At 37.8% G+C, this 22,165-nt stretch overlaps 1 protein-coding gene across 1 annotated transcript in view; it reads left to right on the plus strand.

The window, feature by feature from the left end:
- ADAMTS19 (ADAM metallopeptidase with thrombospondin type 1 motif 19) overlaps positions 1–22,165 on the plus strand; it is a 267,865-nt gene that overhangs the window by 42,861 nt on the left and 202,839 nt on the right. Inside the window, exon 3 of the mRNA XM_027547039.1 lies at positions 16,117–16,282. Coding sequence (XP_027402840.1) covers positions 16,117–16,282 — 166 coding nt within the window. The remainder of the gene's footprint in view (positions 1–16,116; positions 16,283–22,165) is intronic.

Below are 22,165 nucleotides of genomic sequence, written 5' to 3' on the forward strand. Positions count from 1 at the left end.
ATGCATGGTTTAAAGGAGCTTTGCAGAAGCCTTCTGGCCCTTCTGCAAAAATCTTAGAGTTATCTCTGTCCGACAGAGGCCTAGGTTGCTTCAGAGTGGTGATTGTTATATTCATGATTGAAATGCATAAGTAGAATATTAAGTATTAGTGATGTTGAATGATTTCTTCTCTGGATGGGGTTTGGAACACACTGACCCCTAATTTCTTATCTGGATATGCTCTCATTTATACTGTGATGCTGAGGCTTAATATTTTTGATGTGGTCTGATTTGTGTGGAATGCAATGGGCTTCCCATTTATACCTGATTATTTCACCTCTTCAGGTATATGACCGCCCAAGGTAATCTCTAGTAAATCAACCTGATGTTACATGAGTTTCTTGAGCCTCTTTAGTCACAGATGGGACATATATGAAAGAGAGAGTAAAGGAAGAAAGGAAAAGTGTGTTCTTCCTACTCTCCCTAGTCAGACATTTGTGTTTGAGGATCTTGTAGTTAAGAAACAGGCCATGCGAGGAAGAACTTTTGTGGTCCAATATTTAATGCTCCCTTTAAGGGAAAAAAACAACAAGGTAATTTCTTGGCTGTTACTTAATGCCATCAGAATAGGGCGGGGGAGACTATTTAAATTATCCAAGGGTCCTACATGGGAAAAAAATCCCATGTTTTGCCCGTGGGGTTGCATGTGAGAAATAGGACTTAACATCTATAGTAAGTAAACCCCTTAATTATTATAAAAGAGACTTAAGTTTGTCTGTTTTAAAATGACCGTTTTGTACCCTGCTGTGTTTCCAGAATCTAGCACAAGAGCTGACATAGTGTGTGCTCAGTAAATATTGTTGAACATGTGAATTATTGTATTTATTTGACCTTTCACTGAATCTGGAAAATAAGTTGCAGCACATTTTCCATGTCTCTGAGTACCCGTGCTATGGTCCTTGAGTAGTTTGCTCCACTAATCTTGTTTCCATGGTGAACTGAGTTCGTATCTACTCTCTCGGGGGATGTAGGAGGTTGGCAACATCTCTGTTAATTGTGAGGTCACCAGTAAGACCTGGCAGTGGTGAGTACTTCCCCAAATCGCAGCTGTGCGGCTTTCTCAGTGGTCTCATTCAGTTCCACTTCAAGCACATAACTGGGCTGGAATTGCATGAGATTTAAGTGCTGCGAGTGCTCATCACTGTGGTGAGTGACTCTGAACAATCGCCCAGTGACTAACCCTTTAAGGAGGAGGTGCACAGCTGAATGTGTACCAGCTCAGTAAGTGCCAGGGTAGGTGGCAAGTTGGAAGCGACCTTTTCCTTAAAAGAAATACAGGTCAGGCAAAGTTAGTTAATACATTTAAACTCTCCAGTGACTCAACAAAGTGGAACATGTAGAATTCTCTCATTTGCATTGGAAGAAAGTCACATTGTTATGACTGTGAGAACCCTGATTGATACAGGCAGGAGAATGTTCTTTGGCTCCGTTTTTGTTGTTGAATTTAGCAGCAACATGAACATGTGTGTTTGACCATCTTGTGCAGGATGACTCATTTTTAACCTGAACGCTATAGGTTAGACAGGGCAAGCGCATCTTCAGAGTGAACCGAATAAGAACTTATTCCTGTCTTTTCTTCAAAGCCTCTTCTGCTGCTGCTGCTGCTGCTGCTGCTGCTAAGTCACTTCATTTGTGTCCAACTCTGTGTGACCCCATAGACGGCAGCCCATCAGGCTCCCCCGTCCCTGGGATTCTCCAGGCAAGAACACTGGAGTGGGTTGCCATTTCCTTCTCCAATGCATGAAAGTGAAAAGTGAAAGTGAAGTCACTCAGTCGTGTCCGACTCTTAGCGACCCTATGGACTGCAGCCTACCAGGCTCCTCTGTCCATGGGATTTTCCAGGCAAGAGTACTGGAGCACGGTGCCATTGCCTTCTCCAAAAGCCTCTTCTAGAAACAGTTAATTCTGATTTTAAAAGTCAGCCATACAAGCTCCTACTTTTCCTTTAACCTTCCTAGTCCTTCCTCCTCCGTGTCCTTTACTGATTGTTACTCTCCTCAGTGGTAGGATCTTCAGGTTTGGTCTTAAGCTCTCTACCGTTCTCCCTCTTTATTCTCTTTCTGGATAACATCACTCATCACCATGAAATGAAATACTATCTTTATGTTGGCAGTACACAGATGCATATCTCTAGGTTAAAACTCTCTACAAAGCTCCATATACCATCTGTCTATTTTGATTCCTCTGCTAGGGTGTTTCACAGTTATATCAAACCTAAGACAGCCTCATCAGAAACTTTGATTATCTGCCCCGAAAATCTATTTCATCTCAGTATTTGACATTTTTATCTCAATTACAAAATTTATCTCCCTTTCTTGTGTACCTAAGACAGACACTCTGGAGTCATCTTTAATTCTCTGTTATTGTCCCTCTATGGAACAGCATTGAAAAATATTAACAGATTGAGGGGGTTGCTCTCTGGTTTGGGTGTGAAACCACAGTTAATCTCAAATGTGTTTACTTTGTGTCCACATTCTTAGTTTGAACACATGTTACTTTCTTGGTCTAGCCATCATGATCTTGCACTTGAACTAGTATGCTGCTGCTAAGTCGCTTCAGTCGTGTCCGACTCTGTGCGACCCCAGAGACAGCAGCCCACCAGGCTCCCCTGTCCCTGGGATTCTCCAGGCAAGAACACTGGAGTGGGTTGCCATTTCCTTCTCCAATGCATGAAAGTGAAAAGTGAAAGTGAAGTCACTCAGTCGTGTCCGACTCCTAGCGACCCCATGGACTACAGCCTACCAGGCTCCTCTGTCCATGGGATTTTCCAGGCAAGAGTACTGGAGTGGGGTGCCATTGCCTTCTCCTGAACTAGTATAACTGACTTCAAACTGATCTCCCTCATTCTACTCTCGTCACCCTGTAATCTGCTTTTCAAAAAAGAACAAGAATGACTTTCTTCCAAATGTAACAGATTATGCCATACACTGTTGCTTCCAATTACACTTCAGATGCCATCTAAATGTGTTTGATGTTCTTCAGAGCTCTACGTAAATCATGCCCTGCCAACCTCATCTGTTCTGTATTTGCTGCTACAATTATTTATTTGTGACTCCCACCTCTGCTTCCGACTCCACATCACTCATTTAACTGTTCTGTCTATAGGTATTTCTCACGTAGAGTTTACACGGATGCCACCATTATTTATTGCTTTGGTCACTGCAGTGACTTCCCAACAAGAACCCTCCCAATTCTACCTCTCTTAAATTAAAATGTGATGTAAGCCATTCATGTACATCATTTGAAAAGTCAATAAAGTTATAAAAATTACAGTGTAAAAAATAAATTTTCTTGCTCCCTCCTCTCCAGCTTTGATTTCTTTCCTTAAGGAGCAATTGCCTTTCTTTTAGCATTAACACTTACTTTGCTTTTATATTGCTAAGTAATACAGTCATAATGTTTATTCTTTCTTATTTTTAAAATGTGATGTAAACATGACACACAAATATATATGGTTATAAATAATCATTTAAAATTGTACGCTTTTATAAAACTCAAAGTTGATACATTGAGTTCCTCCTACCTATTTTCCAGAGTTATAGCCTTGGTATATGGCCTCCTTCACCTAAAATACCACTGTTCTCTCAATTGCATTGTTTTCTATGGCTGGCTCCTTCAGTTCTTGTCTCAAATGTGATCTCCTTAGATAGGTTTTATTGGGGTACCCTCTCTGGCATCTTTAGTTCAGTTCAGTCGCTCAGTCATGTCCAACTCTTTGTGACCCCATGAATTGCAACACGCCAGGCCTCCCTGTCTGGCATCGTAACCTCTGCTGTATTTCTTTCAGATCTCTGTTTGCTTTTTTAATGATACTTTTCCTACTTTATAATATCTTAAGTATATTTTTCTGAATAGTTCACTTTTTCCTGACTTTTTGCATAATGTATAAGGTCTGTGAAGATAGAGATTAAATCTGTTTTCATCTTTGAATCCTCAGTGCCTTGCCTCTTGCCATATTGTGGGTATTCAGTCAGTACATTTGTAATGAAAATTAAATAAGCACCAGAAAGATACAGCAAAACTAAATAGCTTTTGGCTGGACTGGTTGATAAACTTAGAAGTAGATTTAAAACTGAATTTGCTCTCTTTTTCTCAGCTTGTTGTTTTCTTATTTTAAGAATGCATAGACACCCTAGTGGATTAATGAAAAAAATATAACTAACAAGAGATTATATTAAAGTGAATGGAATATAAAAAAAAATACGAAAATCAAGTTTTTCTTGATATGAGCAAAAATTCTCCTATAAAATGAGAAAGTAACCATTATAATAACCAAAAAATCAATTAGTTTTGGATAATGAACCATTAGGATGGGATATTCATTTTCAGCTCTACCAGTTTTTACCACTTCCTTTTTACTTCTTCAGCATAGAACAGCTTCTATTTATTATCATACTGTGATGTTGTTTATAATGACATTGCAATGTTGTTGATAAAAAGGACATTTTTGAAATTGTTTTTAAATCCATATTTCTGTCAAATGTTGGGGAGAAGTTAGAAGAAGGCAGTGGTTTTCAAGAAAATAGGGAAAGCATTGTAAGAGTAAAGTCTATTCTTCTTACAAATTAAGTATAATTGTCATGTAGTTAAAATAATACCGTTGACAGAGCATAACCCAGAAGACTGTCATGAGGTGTCCCATAATAAAATCTGTAACCAGGGTCTGAGGAAAGATAGGTGGTCTAAAAACAGAAGTAGAATTTTATCAGGGTTTATTTCTGACTATGAATCAAATAAGTGACACTGCTATGGATTAAGGCCCTGCGTTCCTTCTTAATTATCATTTCCCATATATCACTTAGCTACAGCTGCACTAGTTTTGCTTTTCCTTAAAGTGTCTAAATTTGTTCCCCTCTCAAGGATTTGTTTCTCCCTTTGCCTTGCATCTTGGCCTGACATCTCTGATACGCTAGATTTCTGCTTAGATATCACCTCACCTGAAAGGCCATCCCCACATCACTGTCTTACCCCTTTATAACATTTGTTGCCTGAGTTCATATTATACATATATAAGTGTTTATTGAATAAACAGGATTCAAGGTGTATCAAAATAAAACAGATTGTTTGCCTTTTGATTGTTCATATTTGTTTTTCTGGTCATCTGGTGTTGTTTATTCTTGGGTTGTGAGAAGTCCCATGGTGAATTTAGTCACAGAAAGTCTCTGGTAATTAAAAATATTTGTCCCATAATCATCAAACCATCCAAATTCATGTAAATTTAAAATTTCTCTGAGATGCATGCTCTCCACATTCAGGCTTTCTGAGAGCTCATCATTTGCAGTGAGGAATGGGGACGTGGAGTTAGAGTCCTCATTCTCTCCCATGTAGAGCTGTTATTTCTCCTGCTCAGCACGCTGGGTTCCTCTACATTCCCTGGGACTGAAGCTCTAAGGGGAAGGAGAATGGCGTCACAGATGGTGTGACTGAGCTTTATGATGGGTGCTTGAAGTGGACACACTCTTTCTCTGTCACAGTCCATATTCATTGGTTCTTAGGAGGCTTTCCTCCTCAGAGCTGCCCCTGAGCCCCTGAGGGCAGGGGCTTACTTGTTCACTTACTTGTTCTTTGAGGAGAATTAGTTCATCTTTTCCAAATGGTCACTTTCAGCTCCTGCTTTCTTCTTTAGGTAGCTGGTGGGATACTTCCAAGCTATGTTGTCCCTTGGCTTTTATAGTGAAATAGAACACAGACATAAATAAGCGCACACATCATCAATGTAAAGCTTATCTGATCTGATCTGATCTGAGTGGAGAAATTGTAAGTTTGACCTGGTTGAACAAATAACACGTTGTCTCCCCACCTGGGGTATGAGTTGGTGATGGGCTTGTCAGTCTTGTTCACTGCTGTACAGCTCTGGCTGTTCAAACTTCATTCATACTCATAAGCATTTTATTGAGTAGAGGGTTGAGTGAATGAATAATAAGATTGTGATATATTTAGAACGTAAGTTACTATTCAGCAATAAAAACCAACTTATAAAGACTATGTAATACTATTGGGGTTTTGGTACGATATTATGGAAATACCTAAACAAACTTTTGGGCCAGTCCAATATTAAACAAAATAGTTACTAAGCTTTTCTTAGATGGGAAAATAGAGTAAAACATAAAACTTTAGCATATGTATATGTGTGTATAGGTATACACATGCACAGATAGAGAGACACTTATGTGTATATGTTAATAGACCAGAAAGAAATATATGCATACATATTGATATATATATACACACTTCTGTATGATGAAATTTGAGATGACTGTTTTCTTTTTTCAACTGTATTTTTAAAATATTCTGCTATTTAAAAGTTCTGATTTTTATGATCAGAAAACATTTTAAGAAAAAGAAAAGAGAATTGAGAGAAAGGAAGGAGGAAAGAAAAACAAAAGCCTTGAACTGTTCTCCCAAATCTGCCGTGGGAGAGAGATTGAGTTTCCGCCATTGGAGAAGGCCTGGAGATGAAAACCTCCTCACTCAGAAGGCCAGTATGCCTTTGGCAGCCCACATGCCTGTCACATAAAACACCTCTAGATAAAAACTCAGAGCCTAATGTGGTATTTTGGTCTTCTGCTTTGTGAAGGATGGGGCCTGTCCTTGCTCTTTTTTTTCTTTAATTTATTTTTTAATTGAAGGTTAATTGCTTTACAGAATTTTGTTGTTTTCTGTCAAACATCAACATGAATCAGCCATAGGTGTACATATGTCTCCTCCGTCTTGAACCTCCCTCTCTATCCCAACCCTCTAGGTTGATACAGTGCCTCTGTTTGAGTTCCCTGAGATGTACAGAAAATTCTCATTGGCTGTCTATTTTACATATGATAATGTAAGTCTCCACGTTACTCTCTCCATGTATCTCGCCCTCTCCTCTCCTCTCCTCTCCCTGTGTCCATAAGTCTGTTCTCTTGGTCTGTTTCTCCATTGCTGCCCTGCAAATAAAATTTTCAGTACCATTTTTTTAGATTCCATATATGTGTGTTAGTATATGATACCTATATTTCTCTTTCTGACTTAACTTCACTCTGTATAATAAGCTCTAGGTTCATCTACTTCATTAGAACTGACTCAAATGTGTTTCTTTTTATGGCTGAGTAATATTCCATCATGTATATGTACCACAACTTCTTTATCCATGGGGCTTCCCTGATAGCTCAGTTGGTAAAGAATTGCAGGGTCTCCTGCAATAGACCCTGGTTCAATTCCTGGGTCAGGAAGAACCCCTGGAGAAGGGATACGCTACCCACTCCAGTATTCTTGGGCTTCCCTTGTGACTCAGCTGGTAAAGAATCCCTCTACAATGTGGAAGACCTGGGTTCAATCCCTGGGTTGGGAAGATCCCCTGGAGAAGGGAAATGCTACCCACTCCAGTATTCTGGCCTAGAGAATTCCATGGACTGTATGGAATTCCATCAGGTCGCAAAGAGACAGGACTGAGCAACTTTTAGTCTCACTTTCACTTTTCTTTATCCATTCATTTGTCGATGGACATCTGGGTTGCTTCCATGTTCTAGCTATTGTAAATAGTGCTGCAATGAACATTGGGGTACTTGTGTCTTTTTCAGTTTTGGTTTCCTCAGGGTATATGCCTAGGAGTGGGATTACTGGATCATATGGTGGTTTTATTCTTAGTTTTTTAAGGAATCGTCATACTCTCTTCCATAGTGGCTATACCAGTTTACATTCCTACCAACAGTGCAAGAGGTTCCCTTTTCTTCATACCCTCTCCAGCATTTATTGTTTGTAGACTTTTTGATAATGACCAGTCTGACTGGGTGAGATGATATCGCATTGTAGTTTTGATTTGCGTTTCTCTAATAATGAGCGATGTTGAGCATTTTTTCATGTGTTTGTTAGCCATCTGTATGTCTTCTCTGGAGAGATGTCTGTTTAGGTCTTTTCCCCACTTTTTGATTGGGTTGTTTGTTTTTCTGATACTGAGTTTTATGAACTGCTAGTATATTTTGGAAATTAAAGTGGGACCTAATTAAACGTAAAAGCTTTTGCACAGCAAAGGAAAGTAGAAACAAGGTGAAAAGACAACCCTCAGAATGGGAGAAAATAATAACAAATGAAACAACTGGCCTTGCTCTTGATATCAGATTTTGAGCATCTACCATGTGTGAGGTGTTGTGCTTGACATCAAATGCTCAGTGCAGATTTTTAAAAGATGAGAGTTATTTGGAACAACAGTCCAAGCAGGTCTTGCCTTTTCAGATAGCCTCACAGAAGAGGCAGCACATGTTGCAAGCCCGGTGGTCTTTGGTTTGAACCCTGTCCTCACCATACACTCATGCACAGTAAGTCTTTTTGAAGCTTGGCTTTTTCAACTGCAAAATGGGTGACATTAACAGAGTTATCCCAAGCTGGCTGTTTGATTAAATTAAATAATGTACATATAGTATCTGGCATACTGGCATGTTATTTTCTTCTATTCTTGTTTTCTTGTAAACATTTCAAAGTAAGTTTGAAAAGGGAAGAAGAAGGGACTATATAGTTTATTTTAGCCTGGCTAACTAGAAAAGAGTCATGTAGAGAAATACAGACTTAAAGAGGAGGTGCTAGTTTTGGGGGCAATTATAATGCATCTAAAGTGAGATGAGGAGTAAGAGACAAGGAGAAAGGATCTTGAATAGAAGCAGTGGATCTGGAAGGAGGATTTGGGAGTCATTTCCCTGGGGACTTATAAATTTGTTGGAAGTGATAAATGCAGAGAAACAAGACCTGCCTTGTGGGTGAGGAAAAGGACCTGTTTAAGGAAACAGAAACAGTTGCTAGAGAAGAAGATAAGTGGAGCCATGGAATATTCTTGGAGGAGAAAAGTGGTCAAGGGTCAAATGCCCAAGGGAGGAGAATAAAAGGAAGGACACGGTGGGTGGCCTCAGAGCAGTTTTCCAGTCCAGTGGGGGAAGCTAGAATGCTGGTGGAAATACAAGGAGAATGTAGGTGGCGAGCAAATTCAGTTTCTGTATTAAAATCAATTTGGAAATTGGGAGGCTTTAGCTTCTATCCTTGACATTCCCATGAACTCTCTGTGTGATTTTGGGCAAGTCATACAAGATTTCTAAGCCTTGGTTTTCTCAATTTTAAAAATCCAGATGGCCAGATGAGTCTAAGTTTCCTTCTACCATTGTTGTTTCATGATTCTTTTTGAAGCCCTTTGGCAGGGAAAGTAAATGGAATGATGTTAACAATGTGGTCACATGAAAACTTTTCCTAAAGATAAAACTTGGACACACAGGAAAGCAACACTGGAAATGCGAAGAGGGAAGAAATCAGATTGAAATTTTGCCTCAGATGGAGTCACAGGTAGAGTGTGGCTCAGAGCAGCAAACGTATCTATTTTCTTTTCTTTCAAAAGCAAAAGTGAAATTAACATTGAGTGAGCACCTGCTCTGTACCAGGCCCTGTGCATCGAAGGCATGGTGACAAGCACTGAGCCCCAAGCCCTCCCTGGAATAGCTCATGGTCTCATCAGACAGTCATGCAAACAGCGTTCAAAGGGGGCCTAAGTGCAAGAATGGAAAAGGTGGATAGAGGAGATGGTGGTTACTTTGGAGAGGGGACAGGGTCAGCTTGAATTTGAAGAAATAATTTTCCATACCAACAGTGACTTTTCTGGGAAGAGAAACCAGCAAATGCAGTGTACTAAGATGTGACTGTGCAGCTAAAAGTTATTCTGAAATATGTTAAAATGTAAAGTTTGTTTACACAGTAAAATTTGTCTGTAGTGGTTATATGTGAAGTTTCAATGGAGAGGCAGGCAAGAGTTTATCATAACTGTATGACTTATATATCTTCATTTGGAGTTGATCCTCACAGTCATAAAGGGAAAACTGAAAAGATTGAGTCAGGAGAGTATTTTAGTATGATATGGTAAAAAGATAGATATGGGATCAGATGTGTGTTTTCCTACAGATTTATGTATTATGTATAGTAAGAGTTGGATGTGACTGAAGTGACTGATCATGTATGCATAGAATACATAAAAGCTTGAAAAACTACTCCCGCTTAACAGTAATATTGGAAACGAAGTTTCATTTGAATAAAGCATAAAAATGAACTTACAGTATTTTAATTTATGTCAATCCCTACGTGATGCTTATGTTTTCAACTACGTATTTTATTTACTTAATGAGATATATGCTATAACATTACCATACAAGAGAATATTTTGGAAAATATAACCAACATATTCACATCATGTAGCATATAAGACATTTGTGTGAAATGTTGTTATAAACAGTGTGCAGATGCCAGATCCCTTTCAGCCTCTGTTACTGCTGTTTAGAAGGCAAACACTTATGCTTCTTCCAGTGGCTCATGGATTCTCTAATATACTTTCCAGTTAGTTAATAAACTAATCATCCTCAAACCTTCATTGACTTTTTCTGTCAAGAACTTTGTCATTTGATGTTTTCAGTTATATTGATTCATCTTATTTTGGGGCTACATTTACCTGTTTCTCTACTCAAATCTTCCCTAATAGCTTCTCTGATAGCTCAGTTGGTAAAGAATCTGCCTGCAATGCAGGAGACCCTGGTTCGATTTCTGGGTTGGGAAGATTTCCTGGAGAAGGTAAAGACTACCCACTCCAGTATTCTTGGGCTTCCCTTGGGCTCAGCTGATAAAGAATCCACCTGCAATGCAGGAGACTTGTGTTCGATTCCTGGGTTGGGAAGATTTCCTGGAGAAGGTAAAAGCTACCCACTCCAGTATTCTGGCTTGGAGAATTCCATGGACTCTGTAGTCCACGGGGTTGCAAAGAGTTGGACACAACTGAATGAGTTTCACTTTCACTTTCTACTCAAGTCAGACATCTTTTTTTTTAATACTTGTTAAATTAATTTTTATTGGAGTACAGTTGTTTTACAATGCTGTGTGTTCTACTGTTCAGCAAAATGAATCAGTTATATGTATACATATATCCCTTCTTTGAAAGGATACCTGATAAGTAGGAAGCCAGGCATCTTTTTAACCAGTTTCCTGGATTTCACATCTTCTTTGCCTTTCTGCGAATGTCTCTTCTCATAAGAAGTAACTTTTATCCAAATTCTACTATCCCGCCAGATAGCAGAGTCATCTCATAGCCTGAAATTATAATGATCTACCACAGACAGTATTTACTTCTTGTGATGTGCTGTGTATTTTTTAAAATAGGATATTATTAAAGATTCTTGCCATATGTAGTTTTAGCCCTCAGATATATACCTTCAACTAGTCAACTGAAAGTTCATGTAGAAAACTGAGGTCCTGGGAAATAAAACAATTTCCAAAAAAGGAGAATGGAAAAAATAAAAAAGAGAGCTTGAGGTAATTATATTAGTAGTGCATCAGCTGATTAAGTGAATAGGAATTAAGGTAGGGGAAGTGAAGTAGTTAACCTAGTAAGAGTAGCAACTTTAAATTTTTAGTTATTTTTATTTATGCTTACATTACTACTTTAGAATCTGTTCGTCTATTTAATAGACTGTAGTTGATCTGAATTTGAACAACTGAAACATTTGCATTAGGTGACTTGAATCAATGATATATAAAAATCCATGCACATTTGTCAGATCAAATTTCATGTTGTGATTAGGAATTGGTGGCCGTGATAATACACTTATATGGAGATTAGTGTATATGGCTGTTTTAAAAAACACAGGAGTATCTAAATGGAGAGATAGTAAAATATCAGAACCAGTAAGGCAAGAAACGGCTGGTAACTTATTTTCAAATAAGCAGTGGTCAATTTGCAAAACACTGAAATGCTTGCTAAAATGTCAAATCAAATAAAAGCGTTCAATACAATAGGAGAGATGCCACTGTATGAGAAGATGCACATAACAACAAATAAGGCAGTTAACTTTTAACTAATTTCATTTCCAAATGTTTGCATGAAATACCTCAACATTGTTAACATCATTTTGAAAAATCTAAGAAGAAGAATCTTGGAGAAAATACTTACATAGTTCACATTTATTTTGGAGAATGTATTGTGCCATTTTAATGCACTACTAATTTTCTTTCCTTCTAAAATTAAACTTTGGGAGCAAACTCCAAGAGATAGTGAAGGACAGCAAAGGGAAGCCTGGTGTGTTGCAGTCTGTGGGGTCGCAGAGAGTTGGACATGATTTAGCGACTGAACAACAACAACAAAAATTAAAAGGATAATGTTTCCTGAAGTGAATGCTGTGTAATTATGCATTGTTAAGCATCGATGTGTGTGTTAGTCACTCAGTCGTGTCCGACTCTTTGCAACCCCATGGACTGTAGCCCGCAGGGCTTCTCTGTCCGTGGAATTTTCCAGGCAAGAATACTGGAGTAGGTTGTCATTTCCTTTTCCATTATCAAGCATAGGAGAACTTGTAAAGAGACTTTGATCTAGATTTATGTTCTTCCATGGCTTGTAAATTCACAGCACAGATAAGATGATCCATTTTGTTATTGGAATAGGTCCCCTGTTCATGGGGACATAGAAAACCTCATGACTTCCCTGCTTGACAGATGCCAACCCAAGCTAGAGAACTTCCTGTGGCGTAGGATAGTACTGATCTCAGATAGGAAGCCCTTGCCTGAAGAGAATCTGAATACTTGATGCTAAATATGCCCCAAAGTGAACTGAGTCTGGCACATGGGGTCAGACAGCAAATATATATTGAATGAATTAGTCATCATTTATAATTATTCCAAGGCTAGCCACTCCAGTATTCTGGTCTGGAGATTTCCCTGGACTGTATATCCATGGGGTCACAAAGAGTCAGACACGACTGAGCGACTTTCATTTTCACTGTAATTATTCCAGCTTCCCTCATAGCTCAGTTGGTTAAAAATCTACCTGCAATGCAGGAGACCCGGGTTCGATTCCTTGGTTGGGAAGATCCTCTGCAGAAGGAAATGGCAACCCACTCCACTATTCTCGCCTGGAGAATCTCATGGACAGAGGAGCCTGGCAGACTATGGTCCATGGGGTTGCAAGAGTCGGACATGACTTAGCAACTAAATCACCACCACCATAATTATGCTAACAATTTTTTTTTTCAAAGTGACCTTCTTGTTTTTAAAAATGTGTATAGATAAAATCCTAACACAATAGAGAATTGTATGTCATGAAGAGTTTTCCAAATCGTATCTTAAAAAAAAAAACACATCTACTTGAAACAATATTTAATATGCTAATATGGTGATACAAGAGTTGCAAAGAGTTGGACATGACTGAGCGACTTCACTTTTCTTTATGGTGATACAAAAATTTTAATTTTTTGGATTCTCGGAGCTCTTCAGTCCGCTCTTAAATGTTTGGCTGCTATATTTATTATATTTATGAATAACATAAAAATTATGCCAAACATTTATTAAAAGGTTACCCAGCATCAGATTCTATGCTAGAACATAGAACAAAATGTTCGTTTTGTTGTTGCTATTTAGTTACTAAGTTGTGTCTGACTCTATTTGTGATGCCATGGACAGTACACCCCACCTCTGTCCATGGAATTTTCCAGTCAAGAAAACTGGAATGAGGTGCTGTTCCTTTCTACAGGGGAACTTTGCAAAAGTGATTGAACCCCCATCTCCTGCATTGGTAGACAGGTTCTCTACCACTAAGCCACCTGGGAAGTCCTTATGATAGGAACATTACATGTGCTTAAAGATGCTTTAAAAAAAATCTTCCAAAGAACACTATGAAGCTGTTGTATAAAGACACTGTAAGTTTTTCATACTTACATGGTAGTGATAGGTTATAAACCCAAATAATCTTAAGTCTAGAATCTGTTCTTGATGTTATTAAATTTTATATGATAGTATGCAATTAAATTTTATAGGATTTGTTATTATAACTCTTCCCATGCTTATAACCTGTTGAAAGAATATATCAGATTACAAATTTATGATTTAGGGAAACTAAGCATCATAGCTGGCATGCTGCAATTCATGGGGTTGCAAAGAGTCAGACACGACTGAGCGACTGAACTGAACTGAACTGAACTGAAACATCATAGCAGTTATTATTTTAGTCATTAGCTACACTGTCAGTTTTATTTGTGGCTTTGGATACTGACTGAATCTCAGAATCACACTTATTCAAACAAGAGAAACATATTTCTGTATTTTCATAATCTCAATCAATGATAATATGACACCACTTATCCTCAATCTGACTTCCCTGGTGGTTCAGTTGGTAAAGAATCCGCTTGAGATGCAGGAGGCTTGGATTCAATCCCTGGGTTGGGAAGATCCCCTGGAGGAGAGCATGGCGTCCATTCCAGTATTCTTGCCTGAAGAATCCCCATGGAGAGGAGCCTCGTGGGCTGCAGTCCGTGGGGTCGCAAAGAGTTGGACATGACTGAGCGACTAAGCATACATTCTGTCCTCAATCCATATGTAGATGTATAATAATCATTATATCTTTAATGAGTATTATTTAAATTTAAAAATATTTGATATTCTCTCTTATTCCCATCAAATTTGACTCTAGGGAAAATTTTATGTGTTTCATGTATCTAGTTAAAATTGAAGCTGATTTCATATTTGAGAGAATGAAAACATGTATAGAGAGTAAAAGAACTCATTGGAAGTTAAACTTAACAGAAATGCCCCAAATACAGATATGCCTGATATTTTAAAAGAATCATTAGAATAGAAATGTTTTGCATTATCCCCACCCACAAGTGATATGCGTGTGTGTGCATATGTGTGAAGAGGAGACGGAGAGGTAGAAACTGAGAAAGAGACAGGGAAAGGAAGGAAGGGAGAGAGGGGACGGGGACACAGAGAGGTGATGGAACTGCTGTTCCAGTAGTTAAGAATTTTACTAGTGATATAAAACCTCAATAAAATGAAATTGGTAAGGATTTTTAGATTTTATTCTTCAGGTATCTTATAATGTCAGTTCTGTACAAAATAAAATGTGATAGCATATTGGCAGTCACTTAGTCTTTCCATATAGAAGATGCAATACACTTTAGTAATTCAAACAAAACAAAAAGCCTTTTTTTCTTAGGAAAAAGTTTTAGCCTAAATTAAAAAAATATATACAATGTGGAACAATGACTATATCTGAAGAAATAATTATATTATGATGCTAATTATATGTGAAACAAAATGAACTATATATAATTTTTATAAAATTAATACAAAATGGTATTTGAAAACTTTAATATTACCATATCATGTGTGAATAATGCAGGTTCTAAGGGATTACTTCTTCAAAATTGTTTACTAATGAGTTAACAGTGTAAGTAATCAAGTATGCATTTTATATATTAATATATATTATAGTAGACTAAAATAATAAAAGTTGGAAAGATCAAGTCATGTTTTCTTCCATGTAAAATATTTTCCTAGTTATAACTTAACTTTATACTCTAAAAAAGAAAGGGAAGAAATGACTAGGCTTAGCTTTAATATGATAAAAGAATACTTATTTGTTATAAGTTCATCTTGCTGATTATAACTAAATTTTATAGTTTTTAGCCCCCTGTTCACAACTGGCTAACTTTAAAATATGGTATTGTATGAAATTAAACTTGTTTATGTAAGTGATACTTCCTTTTTCTGTAATTTATTGTTCAAGGGTTTAAAAAAATGTTTAAAAGAAGACTTGAGAGTATTTTATATAATAACTGTAATGCTATATATCCTACATTTTTTGTGGTATATTACATAAATTACTTTATTAAATAATGATTGTCAAAAAGTTGGACTGTGTGGTGTGTGCAATTAAAAACTGTGTTGCTCTTCTGTACATGCTGTACATATAAGTGACCCCATGGGTCTCCCAAAGTGAGCCTTTAACATTCCAGAATTTTTACTGTGCATCTGTTGCTGGCATCTAGCCTCCCACCCACACAGGCTAACTATATGAAGTTTATGCTAGTGCAATAAAGTACCTGAAGATGAAGTAATAAAATGGGAAGACAGTTACCTTATTAGTGGGGTTGCTAAAATAGCTTCACTAGAAAAAAGTATGCATATACATGGAAGAAAATAAAGTGTGTGTGTGAGTGGGAGAACTAGAAAGTAACTTAATTGAATAAGTTACTTAATTGAAACTAACTTATGAACAGGTATTTCATGTGTATCTTTCTATGTTATATATTCCAGATGGGATTTATACAGCTTAATGAGGACTTCATATTTATTGAACCACTCAATGATACAGTGGCCATCACGGGTCACCCACATCGTGTATATAGGCGGAAAAGGTCCATGGAGGAAAAAGTTACAGAGAAGTCTGTTCCTCACAGTCATTACTGTGGTGTTATTTCAGGTAATGCCTTGTCCTGAAAGGGTTTAATTAAATATGCAATGTGAGATGAATCCTGGAATAAAACCTCCCACCCTCCCTCCCTTCTTCCCTCCATGCCACTCTCCTACCCCGTGCTTTTTTTTTTCCTTGCCTTCCTACCTTGCCCATCCTTCCCTCTCTTTGTGTCTATCCATCTGTCCACGGCTTTATCTTTTTTTTTTTTAATGTGGAATCTCTCTTGGTTAATGACAATTACATATATTTTTTTGACTTGTTTTCTATGAAGTAGTATATTTTAATATAAAAATGGAATAACTTCAGATATTAATACAGTGCATGCTCTATATCCCTCTTGAATTGTGAAGTGTTCCTCATGGGATTCTGTTCACCTAACTGGAATAGAAATGACACTGAGAGAGTTCCAGATCCCCTGAAACTGAATACTGTGAGCTCATGGTCTTATTTTAGTTTACTTCTATGTGAGCATCATAGAAATCTCTGTACTTTGACCAGAAGATCTTGCACTTTCTTCTTTTTCTGTTTGATTCAAGTAAAAATCATCTTGATGGTTAATATTAATAGAGGAATAGGAAGAAGAGCCCTATTCCTAGGAATAGGAAGAAATTCAAAGATTTACTTCTTTGAATTTTATTCTCAGTATCAGAATATCTTAAATCTTAAAGTTTAAGTGGCTCACAAACATCTCCAACCATCAAATCCTAGTCTCTTTGTCTGCCAATTTTTCACAGAAATAAAATGGGGTTGCTGTTTGGTACACGTCCTTATTACTTCCTTTGGCAGAGATATGTGGCATTAGCAAGAAGGGTAAGGAAAAATGAATGATTTCTATTACATAAATAGGACCTAAAAGTTATAGCCAACATTCAGCAGTTTCCGTAGTAAAAATGTTTGGACATCTAATCCAGACACCTCTGAATATTCACTGATATGAGAAATAGCTCCATTTAGAATCTGAGGAAATATGAATTTATTGAAGAATTTTTGGTGTAAAGGCTTTAAAATTGACTTGGAGATTTAGAATTAGGTATTAGCGTATTTAGTGCCAAGATAGCAACTTGAAAATTGGTTATGGTATTTGAGGTTGATTTAGGTATAGAAATTGTGATAATAAGTAACATTTTCAGAGGCCTTGGCATGTTCATATCATCAGTTGTCTAGGAGGATCAGATTCAGACAGGATTTCAGTATGTTTCTGTTTAGAAATACTATCTCAAATTAATCTCTGATCTCTGTTTTCTTTTGCTAAAGCTCATGGTATCAGTGTGTATGAGAACTGGTTCAGAATTCTTCAGAAGTGGTTAAGTGAATCTACCTCTGTGTCACATTATTCAAAGCGCATTATCAAGTCATTTTAAATAAGACACACCCATCTTCTCTATTCTAAGAAATATAGACACACTGGAGATAAAAAACAGCTGGACAAAAGTCATAGTCTGAAAAAGCAAAAGAAAAGTTTTATATTGTGAGACAATAACAGCAACGATTGGATATAGTCCATTTAAGGAGATTGCCTTGTGTGAGTTACACTGAAAATCTGCACTATGCAACTTTTGAATCATAGTAAGTTCCAGCTGTTCTAATTACTCATGTATACAGATGACATAAAGTAGGCTTTATATTGCAGTATGTATGGAGGAAAGATTTCTAGAAAATTCTTATTTTTGATGGGTTTTATAAATCATAAATACATGGTTCATATTTGACAGACCTTGTTCATAAACTTTCTAATTTTTTAAAGACATGACTTATATTTTAATTAACCTGTTTGGATCAAGCACTTGCATGCAAGGATTGCTAAGCTGTTTTCTAAATTCTCTTAACTATCTTCAGTGTTTTTTAAGGGAAATTTAAAAATCATTTTAAAATTAGCAATCTGTGAAATAAAATATCCATTTACTTATACTGATATATCTAATTGTAATTCTTCCCTTCTTATTTCAGGATAATATATTAGCATATTAAAGAACATTCAGATCTGGATAATGTTGCAGCAACTGCCTTTGCACAATGGAATCATAAAGTTTACTTGTATTCAACTTGGTCTTAGCCTATTCCCCTTCATCATGTTAATGTTTTAAGTGTATTGTGTTTATGTGTATTGATTCTATAAATGCTTTTTCCTAAACACATACCTTCATAGTTTAGTATGACTTTGTCATGTTCTTTTATTAAAAGATAACATAAAAGAAAGAAAGGCACAGGAGATTGAGAGTCAGAGGCACCAGGTTCAAGGCCTAGCTTCAGTCTCACTCTAGCTAGGTACTCTTCTTCACTTCCCTTGAATTTATGAACCTTAAAATTCTTTATTTGAAACATAGGAGAACCAGTCATGTCACAGGAATGTAGAGCTAAATGACACAGCTCTTATTCTCACGAGGTGGACCAATGTATTATTTTGGGCAAACTTGTAAATGAGTAATTAGGCTATCTATAATAAGCTCAGTTCAGTTCAGTTCAGTCGCTCAGTCATGTCGGACTCTGCAACCTCATGAACTGCAGTATGCCAGGCCTCCCTGTCCATCACCAGCTCCCGGAGTCCACCCAAACCCATGTCCATCGAGTCGGTGATGTCATCCAGCCATCTCATCCTCTGTCATCCACTTCTCTTCCTGCCCTCACTCTTTCCCAGTATCAGGGTCTTTTCAAAATGAATCAGCTTTTCATATCAGGTGGCCAGGATATTGGAGTTTCAGTTTCAACATCAGTCCTTCCAATGAATACCCAGGACTAATCTCCTTTGGGATGGACTGGTTGGATCTCCTTGCAGTCCAAGGGACACTCAAGAGTCTTCTCCAACACCACAGTTCAAAAGCATCAATTCTTTGGTGCTCAGCTTTCTTTATAGTACAGCTCTCACATCCATACATGACCACTGGAAAAACCATAGACTTGACTAGATGGACCTTTGTTGGCAAAGTAATGTTTCTGCTTTTGAATATGCTATCTAGGTTGGTCATAACTTTCCTTCCAAGGAGTAAGTATATTTTAATTTCATGGTTGCAATCACCATCTGCAGCAAATTTGGACCCCATAAAAATAAAGTCGGCCACTGTTTCCCCGTCTATTTCCCATGAAGTGATGGGACCAGATGCCATGATCTTCGTTTTCTGAATGTTGAGCTTCCAACTTTTTTACTCTCCTCTTTCACTTTCATCAAGAGGCTCTTTAGTTCTTCTTCACTTTCTGCTATAAGGGTGGTGTCACCTGCATATCTGAGGTTATTGATATTTCTCCCAGCAATCTTGATTCCACTTGTGCTTCCTCCAGCCAGCATTTCTCATGATGTACTCTGCATATAAGTTAAATAAGCAGGGTGACAATATACAGCCTTGATGTATTCCTTTTCCTATTTGGGACCAGTCCGTTGTTCCATGTCCAGTTCTAACTGTTTCTTCTTGACCTGCATACAGGTTCTCAAGAGGCAGGTCTGGTGGTCTGGTTTTCCCATCTCTTTCAGAATTTTCCACAGTTTATTGTGATCCACATAGTCAAAGGCTTTGGCATAGTCAATAAAGTAGAAATAGATGTTTTTCTGGAACTCTCTTGCTTTTTTGATGATCCAGCAGATGTTGGCAATTTGATCTCTGGTTCCTCTGCCTTTTGTAAAACCAGCTTGAACATCTGGAAGTTCACAGTTCATGTATTGCTGAAGCCTGGCTTGGAGAATTTTAAGCATTACTTTACTAGCGTGTGAGATGAGTGCAATTGTGCGGTAGTTTGAGCATTCTTTGGCATTGCCTTTCTTTGGGATTGGAATGAAAACTGACCTTTTCCAGTCCTGTGGCCACTGCTGAGTTTTCCAAATTTGCTGGCATATTGAGTGCAGCACTTTCACAGCATCATCTTTCAGGATTTGAAATAGCTCAACTGGAATTCCAATGCCTCCACTAGCTTTGTTCGTAGTGATGCTTTCTAAGGCCCACTTGACTTCACATTCCAGCATGTCTGGCTCTAGGTGAGTGATCACACCATTGTGATTATCTGGGTCATGAAGATCTTTTTTGTACAGTTCTTCTGTGTATTCTTGCCACCTCTTCTTAATATCTTCTGCTTCTGGTCCCTACCATTCTGTTCTTTATTGAGCCCATCTTTGCATGAAATGTTCCCTTGGTATCTCTAATTTTCTTGAAAAGATCTCTAGTCTTTCCCATTCTATTGTTTTCTTCTATTTCTTTGCATTGATCACTGAGAAAGGCTTTCTTATCTCTTCTTGCTATTCTTTGGAACTCTGCATTCAAATGGGTATATCTTTCCTTTTCTCCTTTGCTTTTCGTTTCCCTTCTTTTCACAGCTATTTGTAAGGCCTCCTTAGACAGTCATTTTGCTTTTTTGAATTTCTTTTTCTTGGAGATGGTCTTGATTCCTGTCTCCTGTACAATGTCATGAACCTCCATCCATAGTTCATCAGGCACTCTGTCTGTCAGATCTAGTCCCTTAAATCTATTTCTCACTTCCACTGTATAGTCATAAGGGATTTGGTTTAGGTCATACCTGAGAAACCTAGTGGTTTTCCCTACTTACTTCAATTTAAGTCTGATTTTGGCTATAAGGAGTTCATGATCTGAGCCACAGTCAGCTCTTGGTCTTGTTTTTGCTGACTGTATAAAGCTTCTCCATCTTTGGCTGCAAAGAATGTAATCAATCTGATTTTGGTGTCGACCATCTGGTGATGTCCATGTGTAGAGTCTTCTCTTGTGTTGTTGAAAGAGGGTGTTTGCTATGACCTGTGCATTCTCTTGGCAGAATTCTATTAGCCTTTGACCTGCTTCATTCTGTGCTCCAAGGTCAAATTTGCCTGTTACTCCAGGCATTTCTTGACTTCCTACTTTGGCATTCCAGAGCCCTATAATGAAAAGGACATCTTTTTTGGGTGATATTTCTAGAATGTCTTGTAGGTCTTCTATAATAAGAACCATGACCAACTTGCTACACTAGATTCTAAGCTTCTGTTATTGGGGAGGAGGGTTGGGTGAATCTCAGATATCAAGTAAAACTTATCCAGACTACAGGGAAGAAAGGGAACAGAGTATGCAGGTTAAGAAAATGAACTTTAGAGTCAGCCTGTTTGTGCTCACATCTTATGCTGCCACTGCCTACTTGTGGGACTCTAGAAAACTTTCTTGCTTTCTCCAAAGCTTCATTTACAATATACAAAATGAATGTAGTGGTACCTGAACCTTAGGGCTCTTATCATAATTAACTACGATTATGTGTAAAATGGACATGGAACAACAAACTGGTTCCAAACAGGAAAATGAGTGCGTCAAGGCTGTATATTGTCACCCTGTTTATTTAACTTATATGCAGAGTACATCATGAGGAAATGGACTGGAAGAAACACAAGCTGGAATCAAGATTGCCAGGAGAAATATCAATAACCTCAGATATGCAGATGACACCACCCTTATGGCAGAAAGTGAAGAGGAACTAAAAAGCCTCTTGATGAAAGTGAAAGTGGAGACTGAAAAAGTTGGCTTAAAGCTCAACATTCAGAAAACGAAGATCATGGCCTTCCGTCTCATCACTTCATGGCAAATAGATGGGGAAACAGTGGAAACAGTGTCAGACTTTATTTTCTTGGGCTCCAAAATCACTGCAGATGGTGACTGCAGCCATGAAATTAAAAGACGCTTACTCCTTGGAAGGAAAGTTATGACCAACCTAGATAGAATATTCAAAAGCAGAGACATTACTTTGCCAACAAAGGTTCATATAGTCAAGGCTATGGTTTTTCCTGTGATCATGTATGGATGTGAGAGTTGGACTGTGAAGAAGGCTGAGCGCCGAAGAATTGATGCTTTTGAACTGTGGTGTTGGAGAAGACTCTTGAGAGTCCCTTGGACTGCAAGGAGATCCAACCAGTCCATTCTGAAGGAGATCAGC

This window comes from Bos indicus x Bos taurus, chromosome 7, assembly GCF_003369695.1.
Source record: "Bos indicus x Bos taurus breed Angus x Brahman F1 hybrid chromosome 7, Bos_hybrid_MaternalHap_v2.0, whole genome shotgun sequence".
Taxonomy (NCBI): domain Eukaryota; kingdom Metazoa; phylum Chordata; class Mammalia; order Artiodactyla; family Bovidae; genus Bos; species Bos indicus x Bos taurus.